Source organism: Acomys minous, assembly GCF_964271855.1.
Source record: "Acomys minous genome assembly, chromosome: 1".
In the NCBI taxonomy this organism is placed as follows: Eukaryota; Metazoa; Chordata; class Mammalia; order Rodentia; family Muridae; genus Acomys; species Acomys minous.
Genome location: NC_140483.1, coordinates 155,400,415 through 155,415,007, shown reverse-complemented (window position 1 = coordinate 155,415,007; position 14,593 = coordinate 155,400,415). Strand labels below are relative to the sequence as shown.

At 46.6% G+C, this 14,593-nt stretch overlaps 1 protein-coding gene across 7 annotated transcripts in view; it reads right to left on the bottom strand.

Annotated features, from left to right (window-relative positions):
* Nucleotides 1–13,054, bottom strand: part of ZNF618 (zinc finger protein 618) — a 153,774-nt gene extending 140,720 nt beyond the window's left edge. For all 7 annotated transcript variants that reach the window (XM_084749009.1, XM_084749011.1, XM_084749010.1 and 4 more), the window contains exon 1: nucleotides 12,928–13,054. In XM_084749009.1, the coding sequence (XP_084605135.1) occupies nucleotides 12,928–12,960 (33 nt within the window). In that variant the 5' untranslated portion in view covers nucleotides 12,961–13,054. The remainder of the gene's footprint in view (nucleotides 1–12,927) is intronic.
* Between the last annotated feature and the right edge of the window lie 1,539 nt (nucleotides 13,055–14,593).

Here is a 14,593-nt window from a genome sequence, read left to right as displayed (position 1 = left end):
GAGCAACACTGCCAGGCCTGGCTGGGACGCACCAGAGCTCTTGGCTGCGAGCGTACCTTACATGTGTCTGGGTAGAAATTTGCATTCTGCAACCGGGAGGCCCCGGTTCCAAGTATGTCAAATGTAATTAATTAGAGCAAACCTGCAACTGTTTTCAAACGCCGTATTAAAGGCTTTGTGCACACAGAACACACCCCGCTGGCCTGCTGAGGCTTGTAAAGAGCTGGGGAATAAAAGCCAGAGGGTCCTGAGCCTGTGCTGAACAGAATGGGGAGCACAGTTTCCCCACATCCCAGCCGGAAATTCCATCACAGCCAAGGTGACGGGCAGAGTAGCAGGGTCTGCAAGACCTGGGCCCAGCCCAGTCAACAACCCTACCCACTGTGTATGTCGCTGCTCTTTTCCTAGCTGTGTAATAGAACAGGAGCTCACAGGTCAGACAGACAGGGCCTGGAATTCAGGGTTCACCAGGACCTGAATCCAACTGCTACTTAAGCCACCCATCCAACAGTGGGTACCTCCTTTTATCTTCAGCCTTAACTTCCTCACATTAAACAGATAAGTAAATAGGGGCTGGGGCTGGGCTGGGGCTAGGGATGGCTGAATGGGCAAACGTCCTGCTGTACAAGCATGAAGAGCTCTGTTTAGATGCCCAACACCCAGGTAAAAGGCAGGCATAAGGGCACGAATCTGAAACCCCAATGCTAGAGGGTGGTGTCAGGCAGATCCAAGGGAATTCATATATATACCCACATAGACACAAACACACACACACACATGCATACATGCATATGTGCATGTATACATACATACATACATACATACATACATACATACATACATCTGCGTGAGTGTGTGCCCCTGGAAAGCCACATGGGTGATGGTACTAAACGTGATGGCAGGTGTCAATTGCTTAGCCCAGTGCCTGCATATAGTACACACTCAAACAGTGTGCAGTGACAGAAATACTTCATGGTGGAAAAATGAAACTTTATTTTGAAAAACTAAAGTCAGATAAACACAACTGCTACCCTGTGACCTTTGATAGAGATGCCAATTCAAAACAAAACCGCCGCTGAATTTCCAATGCTCCGCTCAAACTTTCCGAGCACTCAGAGCGAGAGTCCAGGGTAGAAAGCTAGACAGGTGCTGCTGGCTCTAGTCCCTCTCCAGGACTCAGGACCAGGTGGGAGGCCAGGAGATAAGACAGCCTCCCACCCGCCTGCTTTGGCCACTAATGCAGTACGTTTTCTGGATTTCTAGAAGCCCTGCTTATCCAGCAAAGATGGGGCAAATCAGACTCAATAAAAGAATGGCTTCCAGTCCTAGCTCCTAGGACTCAAAGCCCAGAGCCCCCAATATGAGCTGGGTCTCCGTGTCCACCTGGCAAATCAGACTCAACAAAAGAATGGCTTCCAGTCCTAGCTCCTAGGACTCAAAGCCCAGGGCCCCCAATATGAGCAGGGTCTCAGTGTCCACCTGGCCCTGGAGCACACCCACACAAAAGCCTCAGTGCCAACTCAAAGCCTGAGTAGGCTTTGGGTTATCCAGCAAGCGCGGAGGCTATTGGGGTCGGGGTAGGAGAACAGGTATTCTAGACTGGTGTCTGCCTGTCATGTTGGTTTTTACGTTCTCTCAAAAGTCTTGGCTAACATTTACAGGTCTTTAGTCTCCTGCTAGGATAGGAGTCCTGAGCTCTGCCCAGCTCACTGAGGAGGAGGCTGCTGTGTGACAACTCTAAATGAGCCTTGCTCTCACTCCCTGGGGGCTGTACCTCCTCAACCACAGAGGGAATGGGTCAGCAAGAAGACATATGATCCCAGAGAATACTTTCAAAGATCCTAATGGCTGCACTAATTTTTTTTTTTTAAGGAAAATGAAGGCTTGGGTGGGGGTGGGAGGAGGCGGGAAGGTTCAGGCAGTAAAGTGCTTGCTGTTCGAAGACCTGAGTTCAATTCCCAGCACCTACAGAAAAAGCCTATTGTGGCAGCCTGTACCTATGATCCCAGCACCAGGAAGATGAGACCCTCACTGGCCAGCCAACCTAGCCTAACTGGTGAACTGTAGGTTCCAATGACAAACCCTGTCTCAAAACACGAGGTGGGCAGTGCCTGTGGATGACACCTGAGGTTGGGCTCTGACTTTTACATGTAGGTGTGTGTGTGTATGCCACACGCACACACACACACAAAACACACAACGCACACCACACACACTTACATAGACACACAAAACATGCACACAAACATACACACATAAATAAATGGACGGATGGATCGAAAAGGAAACCAGTAAATTACTTCAGTAGTATATCTTACTTAAGCAAATATAGAAAATCATCTCAATCTGTCACCAATATTACAACTGTAACCTTTGGGCTTTGGCGTCTGTTGGACCTTTCTCAAGTCTTTAAGATCTACTAGCAACATTTCAGCTGGTAGTTCCCAGACTATGTTAGATGGTGGGGACTCAGACCATCGTATAGACTCAGACAGAAAGGCGACCAGACACACAGCAAACTCCACCCGATGCGGTGGAGCGCAGAGGAAGTTTCCCTCCCAGGGGCCTCATTCCAGGCCAGTTTCAGTTTTATTTCAGATCAGTTTTGCTCTCTGCTTTTCCGAATCCACTGGAAGAAACACCCACATAAACAGACTTAAATTTTGACAGTTATTTCTCCCAGCTGACAGAATTAAAAGAAAAAAAAATCCCCAACATCCAACTATGTCCCCACTTCTTCTCTCTGGCCATTCCAAGCACTCTGCTAACATCAAGGTGGCTCGCAAAACTCTAAGCCCAAAATAAAACCAAACACAAATTCCTTGCAAAATGTATCACACCAAAAATTCCTGCCCTCACTCCTCCAATATTCTAGAAAACTATTGGGGCAGATGGGGATTTGGACACCAGGGCTCAGAGCTGAAAGATGAATGGCCACCTCTTCAGGTGAGCTGTCTTGGACAATAATATCCAGATCATGAAGCCAAAACAATTTCTGACTTTGAATGTGATGAGCAAACTATACACCAGGGACTGGAAAATGGCTACCAGGCCTCTTACCCACAGGGATACTGCCAAGTCTCACTCCTCCCTGATCCAGCCCAGGCCCAGGGCTGGTACCCAAGGATGCCAGCCCAGCCTGCATCCCTGCCCAGGTTCAACTTGCTACACAGTGATGCTCCTGTGTGGTCCACAGCCCTGTGGGAGCCTGGCATCACCTGACTCCACTTATTCTCCCTATCTCATATGAGGCTCCATTCTGCTTTGTCAGCCAAAATATTTATATCATTTTTCTGTTGACTCAATACCATCTCACCTCATAGTCCCTCCTTCCCTGTTTAAGAAAAGAACGAAGTCATCACCGGTATGTTCCTCCACTTTGGAATCTCACACCCTGTGAAGCACACTGAGGCTCTGGAGCTTTAAAAAGCATCACCAAACACGTCGTCTCAGGTCCTTCCTGTGAAGGATTCTTACCAGCCCATTTCCCAGATGTAGAAATTAAGACGCAGAAGGTCTAAGGCATCCCTCTGTGGTCTCAGTACACAAACAACAAGCATGTCACAACACCACTTCCAGAGATCCCAGGGCCTGCCAGGCCCCTCTGCTGTCATCTATACTGTGCCAGTGAGGGGAGGGGGCACTTCTTAGGCCATAAGCATGCCCCACCAGCACCCATCTTTTGAAACTTGACCGGTTTGCTCGGTCTGAGCTGCGAAGCAGGCCATGCCGCCCAGCTTTGATGACAGCCCCAAGGGTGTCTAATTATAACAAGGAAGGGAGGAGCCAGGATTCTCTGGCTATTTTCTCAAGATCAAATTAGCTTTAATTCCTTTTAGCACGGGGTATGTGGAGATTGCAGGAAAAGGGCTCACTGTGGAGTCAAGAAATCTGAGGTTTTTATCCCCACCCCTCACTTACTTGTTGAGTTTGGGGGCAAGTCACTCCACCTTCCTTCCCCAGCCTCCATTCCTCTGTGTGTGAGTTTGTTTTTGTTTTGTTTTTTATTTGGGGGGGGGGAGTAAGCGTGATTTGATCAAGACAAACTGGCTCATGTCTCATGCTCAGCTTAAGAGACTGGGAGCCTCATATGAAGATGCACACTGAGGCTACTACTGGTCAAGTCAAGGGAGAAAAAGGCCACAATTGATTAGTGATGTCTGCCACAGGCTTGGAAATGGGAAGTGGTGGGGTGTATGTCACCGATTTACCATCCCTGCATCAGAAAGCAGAAAAGCAGCAGCGCCATGATGAAGAAAAGCCCCCTGTTATAAAGGTTTTCCTCACACCCCACAAACATAAGCATCACCATCATCAATAATAGTATTGCCATCCCCACATCACAGAGAATTAAATAACCAGCAAAGAAATAAGCACTGTAGCCAGCACGCCAAGACGATCAAGTGGTACAGCAGGAGAAGGACTAAGCCTTGTCCCTCCAACTTTGATCTGTTCAATCAGCCCTTGGAAATGTCACACTGGTGTTGTGCAGGGGGCGAGGACAGAGTATCTTTATAGCTACAGAGAAGGAACTACTCATTTCAAGGCTTTACCTCTTCGCCATAGGTGATTGTCCACTCCTGTTAGAGAAGGTCAAGCCAAGTGATGGCAGCCCACTCAAAGACACAGCAGGAAAAGGGATCTGAAGTCCAAGTTCCAGACACTTCTCTACGTGAAGGACTATCCTCTCTGCTGGTGTCAAGCCCAGCCAAGGCAAGGGATAAAAAGAAGAGTCTGGAACTCTCAAGGTCATAGTGTATGCCACACAGAGCTGGCCACCTCAACTGTAAAAGGAACAGTAGCACTCGGGTACATGGCTTCACCTCAGAAACATGACAATGCATATGCTGAGGAGATGGCTCAGTAGATAAAGTGCATGGTACACACAAATGAGGGCCTGAGCCCCCCAGTGCTTGCACAGTACTCCACACACCCGTCACCCCAACACTGTCTCAAGAATCAAGGTGGAAAGGCAGTCAAGGAAGAGACCTGACGTGCAATATGGCCTCCACATAAGCCTTCATGCACACACACACACACACACACACACACACACACACACACACACACACACACCTGCACACAGTAAATATGAAAGTGAAAGTGAACTTTGAAGACACATGGTTGGCCTGAAACTGAGACTGCTGTTCCCTTGCTGAACTGAGACACAAATTGTCAAAACGACAATGTTTCATATAAAACAGAAGGAAATTAAGCAAACGAACAATATTCTCAGCTTTCCGTCATTAATTTTAGTTGAAGTTTGGCATCTGCAACACAGACCTGGACCAGAGATGGGGCTGGCTGAACATCAAATCACAGAGCCAGCTCAAGTCTGAGGGCCCTTGTGACCACCGTTCAGCAAACAGCCCCCTGGCAAGCAGCTAAGGCTCTCTCCTCAAGCAAACAAAGGCACAGCTGGCATGTCACTTCCATGAGGTGCTGGCTGGGCCCCACTCACATTCTCTGCACCTCCGCCAAGTAGAGGGTGACTCCTGCTGGCTACCAACCCAGTCTAAAGAGACAATCCTGAGACTGGGGAAATAGCTAAGTTAGTAAAGTGCCTGCTGCTAAGCATGGTTGAAAGACCCGAGTTCAATCCCCAGGACCCACTTGAAAAAAAAAAAAAGTCAAGTGTGGTAGTACATGCCTATAAACCCAGAAGAGGGTCCTTGGAATTTGCAGACCAGCCAAGTTAGCTGAATGGGAAAGTTTCCGGTTCAGTGAGAGACCCTATCACCAAAAAGCAAATAAACATGGTAGAGAGTAACTAAGAATACTCGACGCCAACCCCACTGTACACGCACATGCACACAGAGACTCTGTAGGACTTGGGTGTGGGAGGGAAGCTAGCGGGTAAGATACTTGCTGTGCAAGCATGAAATCCTGAGTTCTATCCAACAACCAAATACAAGGAAGGTACAGTAGCTAGCTTGTACTTGTAACCACAGGGAAGGATCCTTAACTGTGAGCTCCAGGTTGAGGGAGGGAGACAGACAGGCAGGCAGGCAGACAGACACACACACACACACAGACGGGAGGGGTAGCAATGTGGCCAAAGGAACTTTAAAAATCTCCAAGACATGTAAAGTCAAAAGAAGCACCCTCCCTGCCCTGTTGAGGATTACATTTTTTTTTTTTGAGACAGCCTGGAGCTTCAAAGCCAACTGTAAAAATACACTGCTTATGACTCCCTAAGAGGACACTGGTTTGGACCAAATAGCCAAACCCAAATTGGTCATCCACTCTCCACTGGACTCGATTCCAGCTGAGCTATTTCCAAAAGTCAAATTAAGTCATCAAATATTTACTGAGCTGCTGCTCTGTGCCAGACCCCACGATGAATAAGCCATGATCTCCAGCCTTAAGGAAGTCACCAGCTGGAGAAACAGATGTGCGAACAACCAGCTCAGTCTCAAATTCACAGAGTTTGGGCAACACAAGAAGAGCTTAACTCCGGCTGGTAAGGAAGAACCTTCTCAAGGTCCTCAGCTGCTCGGGGACAGACGTGAAGGCAGGCACTTCAGGCACGGGCACGGCCTCAGTGTCATTACAACTCTTTAAAGACTACGCCACTGGCTTTGAAACGGATCAGGAAATGCTCAGCATCACTGAACATGGATGCTAAGGACACTGATAAAATGCCTCGCCTTAGACAGTTCTAAAGAAAAAAAAAGTATGATGTGTGTGTGCCCACGCACGTTCATGCATGTGTACATGAGTGCATAAGTGTCTGATGTGTGTGAGTGTATATCCTGCTGTTCCCTAGAGAGAAACGTGCTACCCCACCTTTTCAAGAAAAGCCGCCAGGTTCTCTGAACTAGTCAGGTGGAGATTCACGGGTCCCTTGATCAAGTGTCAACTAATATACATTGGCCACCCTCTAAGGAGCCCAAATGGCTTGTTGTTTTTGATCACGCTGCTTCATTTCATTATAAAGTTCCCTTTAAGGTCAGGGTAACTAACCACCCCCTTCTCCACAGGCAGAAGCTGTAGACCCAACATGAGAAGTGGCTTTCCCACAGTGACACAAAGTTCACCCCACACCACAAGGTTGGATCACATACTCTGATCCCAACTTTCCATGTTGCCACTGGGGTGAACCCAGAAGCTTTCTGAGCATCTATCTGACCTGAGGTAACTTCCTGACAGCTCCATGTTTTCACTTAAGAAACAGGTTTCTTTGACACCCCACCCAGTTCGTCCCTCTCCTCACACCCCACCCTCTTCATATCTCTTTCAGACACTTAAATCCCACCTCCAACAACTGCCCTCTTCCCGCAGTGCTCGGCTTTACCTGTGGGCGCGCGCGCACACACACACACACACACACACAGACTCACTTATGGACACTCGTGTATACACACTTGCGTACAGGCCCCACCACATTCTACTGCATTCCCAGCCACTGTCATTTTCAACTAAGAGAACTGAGGTATGGCCACTCTGACCAGGACAGGTTTCGTGGACTGATGGATCTGACCACTAGATGCTGAAATAATCAAATAGGACTCAGGGAGGAAGTCCCACCAACGTTAACCTTTCTGAGACCAACTTGAACAACAACCACACAGCATGTGGGTCTGGCCCTGCACTGCCCACTACGGTCACTGGCCACATGTCAATACTTAACAGAAAAAAACATGACTTCCAGTCACAACTGGAAGTCACTACTGAAGGGAGAGACTCACAAAATTTCCAATACTTCATACTCTCCCCCAAAAGAGTGCCACATTAATTAGTTTTTATATTGATGGTGGGTCAAAATAGTAACACTGCTCAAATATGGGGGTTAAAAACACATTTTACTAAAAGCAATGTCACACGTCTCTATTCTCCTTGGTAGACTACTAGAGAATGCTAAATTACCTATGTGGCTCCAACTTGTGGGTTGAATTCTATTTCTGTTAGACCACACTTCTCTGACATGTTTAGAGGATGAGCCGATGAAGGCAAAAAATTCTGGAGCTACGGAGTAAATACGTTCACACAAAAAAGACGTAAATACAGAAGGTAAATACAGCCTTGACATAGGCTAACCCCAGAGAGACTTCTCTGGCAAACTTACAAGAAAGTTGAAAATAAAAGTAGCCATGACAACCACTGGGTGTACTGAGACAGAGCTCCACACTACCTTCCATCACTTGTCCATCACAGGGACTGACCCCCTGCCTGTGCATCCCACCAAGGCCAGCAAGCTGGGATCACACCTCCTGATAAACACAGCCAAGAATTCACAGGTGGAGCCCTTGAATGGGGAACAAAGTGGGTGGCCCAGGACACCTGCCCTACATAGTTCCCTACAATCAACCAAGAAAGACATGAAAAAAAAAAAAACAATATAAACAAGGAAGTTCAAGATACTCCCAGCCCACTGACAGAGTTCATCTAGTCAGTTATCTTTAGATTTGGGGTCATCTGACTATGACCAGCTGCAGGACATGTATTAACCATCATATGAAAATATCTCCAAGTATGATACAGCACTTGTATGTTGCATGAAATAACACCTGCTATGTTCTATCCCCCTGCATTGCCCTCCGTCCTTCCTTCTCTAACACTGACTGATTTACCAAGTGAATGCAACATGCCAACACAGTGATTCTGGGTCCGTCTGCGGCAGTAAGTCAGAGGTATGCATGCCAAGTGACCACTGCACCTCTGTTTCTAGAATAGTCGAGTCCAGATGTGGCTCGGCAGCTTTCTCTACACGTGATGAAGTAGCTACAACTAACTTCTTAAGAGTCAGAATCAGCAATGGAGCCCCCGTGTTCCTCCCTCTCACCGGCCTAAGTGCTCATTTCACAAGCACAGCTCTATAGGAAATAGTGATCTGCCCAAGGTCACTTAGCAAGCCCTTGGGGGAGCTAGCCCTTAGCACCCATAAAGCCATTTCTCCTCACCACAGAGGAGACACAATCCATCGTGAAATGCTACAACATGAAGGTACTAAGAATTCCCTATGCCCATGAGAAGTCGACGTCTCTACATCAAGTCCAACATGTAAGAAAGTTCTCCTCACCCACGAAGGAGAAGGAAGGAAGGGTTCTGCAGTCAGTGAAGGCAACACACCAAGGGCAGAGGCAAAAGTGGGGAAGAAACCGGACTGGACCCCGGAACAGCTTACAACTATTCCCAAGTGGTACAAGCCATGGGCTGTGTGTCTTCCAGAGCTAGCAGTCCAGCCATCTTTGCTGTTCTGCAAAAGCAAGCCTTGTTCAACTCTACCTCTGTGTAGGCCTCAAAGTATAAGCAGGCTGTTCATCCTGGCTTGGTCCAAGTCAAACTATAACGCGAGTCCTTGAAATTTCAAACCTTATTAGAAAAAAAAAATATCTCCTTAGGCAGAAAAGCAAAACATTAAGTAATAAGGTCTCCTCTGTGAGAGGGAGGATAAATGATCTTTCACCAAAACAACCCAGGCCATCATCAAATTACCACCCCTCAAGCCCAATTTGCCAAATCTTTTGGCAAATATTATATGAGTATGATAAACAGAAGTGGACTAATAAAAAATAGCTCCTATATCCATTTCTGGCCACACTTCATCTGGAACAGTAGAAGCAGAGACACAGAGACAGAGGTTGGGGCGAGAGGGAGAAAAAGAGGAAGGGAGAGAGGGAGGGAGGGAGGGAGGGAGAGAGAGAGAGAGGGAGAGGGAGGGAGGGAGGGAGGGAGGGAGGGAGGGAGGGAGGGAGGCACAGACCTGACTAGGCCCAGGTCAGATCTCACCTCAATGACACTAAGAGAAAACAAAAGGAAACTAGCCCCGCCCCCTACAGGACCAGCATGCACTTCTATTTTTCTATTTCCTTCAGAATAAACATAATGAGAATAACCAATTCTATAAGAAGAGGGGGGGGGGAAGGTCTGCAAAACAAATAAATTTCAGTTTCTCGACATAAACCATAACTACAGACAACAAAACAAGAATTTCAGCAGAATAGATTGCAGGAATCTGAGTGGCTAGACAGCTTGCAGGCTACACAAAGGGATGAGCTGAGATATTTGAATGTTTTCATTACTTTCCTAGAGATAACCTATTATAGTCAGCCCTGACCTTTTCTCAGATGCCCTCACCCCATGCAACTGCCCCTACTTCAGTCTTCCTTCAGCCCTGCTCACCTTCAGCCCACTAGCTCATCAGGCATCCAGAATTCCTGAAATTTTAAATTCCTTGACCGTCAAGGCATTGCCCTAAATAATTCAAGAGAAAAAAAAATTTTTTAATTGTGCACTTAAAGAAAAAGAAAGCCTATTCTAAATATGTCAAATGTGTGGCCATTCAGCTCTGAACGATTTTGTTACTTAAAAAAAAATTTTTTTTTAATTTTTTTTAATTAAAAAAAAATTTTTTTAAATGAAACTCTCCCAAATGCAATGGCGACGATGGGGACTGTCAAACCTGTGCCACTGTTAATTTCATTCCACAGAATTAGAAGCCCTTCAGCAACCCAGTTTCCATAAGACAAGGTTGGTAAGGCAAGAACCAGGGCCACCAAGCCTCCAAGACCCGCTGGCTGCTGATTCCAGGTCCAGGGTGGCCCATCCCCACCCCAGGTCACCCATCACAGCGCCACCCCAACTCCCACAAGGTACCCCCAAATGCTGCCAACACACTCCTTTTGAACTGAAATTTTTGAACTTTTTTTTTTACTCAAATAAATAAATTAAATCCCAGCACATCCAATCAGACTCTAATCTACCAAAAATTCCCCTTCATCTTGGAGCAGAGATCTTATTTTCATCTGTCAAATTTCAATTCAGTCAATATTTCTCACCTGAAATTTTTTTCCTTTTTTTTGTTTCACTCCATTTGATTCATCTTAAGGCCAAAATCTCCACACAAAGTAGTGTTTGTAAAAATGCTTTCAAATTCCAAAGGCGAGCATCTCTGGGTTTGGCTTTTGTGTATATTCTGATTAGTTTTTCTTTCAAAGAAAATAATAAATTTTGCTGCTAGAAACAGCTGAGTTGGTGTTTTAGCCCATTTCTTCAGCAAAGTGTTTTTACCAGGGCAGATGGATACAAACCAGAATTTTCATCTCTCTGCCATTCTCTCTTTCATCTTTTTTTCTTGCTGGGTCAGTAAAATTTGTGGGGGTTTTGTTGTTGCTACAACCCCCCCTTAACACATATACATACACTCCCCAAATGATCAAGGCTAATGGATTTCTTCTCTTTTGAAAGTAATAAAAAAAATAATTGAAAATACAAAATATTAATAAATTACCCAGCCCCACATCACAAAGAAACCTGAAGCCAACATGAATTTTTTAAAAATAATAATAATATTCTAATTGGAAGAATGAACAGGATTGAGGAGGAGAAATTCTCCTCTGTAACGAGGATTTTTTAAATCCTTGTCTTCATCAATTGATTCACTTGTGTGCTGTAAAAAAAAATGGGCTTCTGCGAATCCACTGTTAGTTTTTCATAATAATGTTAATTATGCATATCTTATTTTAATGGCGGCCTCTCCTACAAATCTGTGGGCTACTCAGTTTGTACAATATGTGAATTGACATTTTCCCCCACTGAATATTGCTCAAGAAAAGGGTGCCTGACATTTTCTAGATAAAACAACAACAAAACAAGAAATGCCTAGACCTTGCAGCAAACAAAATCAGGAAACAGTCATAATTATTCCATCAAAGCAACACACACACACACACACACACACACACACACACACACACACCCTAACAAAAACCAGGAAAAAGACCGACCGGCAGAATTTCACTCTAACTTTTCCAGTTTTTGTTTTTCTCTAGAATCCTTAGGAGTTAAATGCAGTAAAATGTAAATGAAAAAATTTTTAACCTACAATTTTTGGGTGTGTCCAAAGCCAACACATTTTAGGATCTATTTTCTCTTTTAAATCCTTCTTTCTTGGAAATGGAAAAACTTTGAACACTGCCAAATGGTAAAATTAGTCATCTTTGCCCACCAAGCAAAATAAGTCGCAAATTATAATGAAGCATCATTTCTAATTGCTTCAGAGAGCCAGTTCTCCCAGCTTTCCCTAAACTGGACTACTTCCCCCCTTTCCTCGGTCCAGTTATTTATTTATTTATTTATTTATTTATTTTACTCAAACTAAAATGACTTGGGTACCTAAACTGTCTTTGCTTTTAGGGGATATTTTTTTGCTTTCTCCCCTTCAAGAACTGAATTCATTCAAATTTCAGTTTAATTTTCATTTACATATTATCTCAATCTGGCTTCAGAAATAAAAATTATCATGTCCTTCAATGGCCAAAGTGAAAATTGACTCCAAAAAAGATAGGAAAAAAAGAATCTTTCTACCCTTCCACTGCCTTGTAGATGAAACTTTGGAAAAAATAAGAAATAAAAAATATTTCTTTTCAATTTTAATTTCTTTTTTATTTACAAAATACTATCCTCTAGGTGGCGTCGTTTTAATGGGAAAAAACTACCGTTTGAAGAAAAATTAGAAAAAAAAATTGAGAAAAGGAAATATGGCCTTTAAAAAATAAAAAGATTGTTGCAAAGATGGGGGGCCTGGAAAGAAAGATCTCCTTGGGGGGTCACCAGGGACCCTGAGCGCTGAGAGGGTCAGGGGGAAATTGTAAATTTCGGGGGAGGGAGAGAGCTGGAAGAAGGTTGCATTTTCGCAAAATCTGAATTGTCCAAACTGCAATGGCTGCTCCGTCCTCTCACTGCTTTGTTTCTGGGCTCTGGTCCGAGCTGGGGGCCGCGGGGGGCGCCGGGTGCCGGGTCCCCGTCAGCCCCGGCCGCCGCCCCCGCGCCTCCCGCGCCCCGCAGCGCCCCAGGGGGGGCCGCTCCCGCACCCTGGCCGCCCTGCCCCACTCCGGAGCCCCTATCCGGCGCCCGCGCTCCGCATCCCGCGGGGCTGGCGCGGCCCCCGCCCTGGCCCCAGCCCTGGCCCCAGCCCCGCGTTACCTGCGGAGCCGCCGCGCCGCCCGGCTGGCTCATCGGTCCGTGCGGGAGGAGGCGGCCCCGGCGCGTCCTGCTCCTCCCGGGCCGGGCTGCGCCGCGCGCACAATGCCGCTGCCACCACCACCGCCGCCGCCGCCGCCGCCGCCGCTCCCTCCTCCGCCCGCCCCGCGCGGGCCGGGGGGCGGGGGCCGGGGGCGCCGGGGGGTACTGCCGCGGGGACCGCAGATCGCCCCGCCGGCCCGCGCCCGCCGCGCCGCGCCGCGCCCCGCACCGCCCCCGCCGGCCTCCGAGCCGCCGCCGGCCCCCGGCCTCTCCTTGGCCTCCGCTGCCGGCCTCCGCGTCGCCCCAAGGCGCACACAAAGCCACCGGTCCCCAGCGCGGCCGCCGGCCCCCCAAACTTTCCCGCGCCAGCCCCGCGCGCGGGGCATTTGCTCGCGTGGAGCGTGGGTGGGGGCACAGAAAAGTTTTGGGGAGCGGCCTCTGGTGGGACAGAAGGGGTTAATGGAAACGCCTCTCCCCTCCCCTCAAGCCCCCTCCCACCCCCAAAATCAGATTGATTTTTAAAATAAAAGTTTTGAGGAGAGGAGCGCAGTTGGAATGCTTACTGGGAATATTCGAGTAGCCCAGGCTGCCCCTGGCCCCCTTAGATAAGTTTGAGAACTGAGGGCCAAGGGGACTATCTTTGACCCCCAGCGAGTCTGATTTTAAATTTACTATTTGAGGAGCCTACCTTCTGTGTAATATCAGTAAAGCGACTTTTTACCCTCCCCTGCCAAAAAATGTAAAGTTATTTAAAAAAAAAAAAAAGGTTAGAAATGTGCCATATGGTAAAAAGGAGAGGTTGAAAATTCAACAAGGGTCAGCCCCTCCTCCCACTTAGAAAAAGAAAATTTTGACTAGCCCTTCTTATTTGAACTGAAAGGTGAAAGAGGCTGACTCTTTCAAAAATCCTAAAATATAAAAATACAAAATTTTCTTCCTTGAGGAGCTTCCTCCTTATGACTTAGGAAGATTTAAGAGAGATGGTGTGTTTTGATTTTGTCCTCCCATTCCCCAAAATAGATTTTAAAAATAATAAAACAGAAAGGCCTGGCCTATATGGAAGCCAGAGAGATCCCTGGATTCTTTTCCCACAACTAGTTGAGTTTTAAAATTGAAAAGTTGGAGAATTACCATCCATCAGATGAGAAAGGTACCAACATGTTCCCTTGAGAAAACGATAAGGGTAGTTTGTTTTATAAACAGAATATAAGGGTAGTAAACTGTGCTTTTTCTGACTCCACCTTCAGAAAACTCTGATAGGGATTTTTAACATTTAAAGAGCAAACTCCACTAAGGGGCTGGGGGCTCTAGAATTGTCCCCTTGGAACTGCTTCTTCCCAAGTTATTAAAAAAAAAAAAAAAAAAAAAAAAAACACTCTCCTGGAAGAACGAGTCTGTGGGAATTTGGCCCTCCATGAAAGAAGCAGGTAAAGAAACCCACTTTCACACCCAGACCTGGCAAATACTCACTTAAGAAGTTAAGAGGAATCTTCTAGTTACTTCTAGAAACCCCTAAAGTCAGTGATTCACTTAAGATTTTAAAAAAAGACTCTGTTTTCCCACCGGCCTATCATGTATGCTTCTGGAAGAGAACGGAAAGCCCGTGTGGATGAGGTGTGGAGGAGAG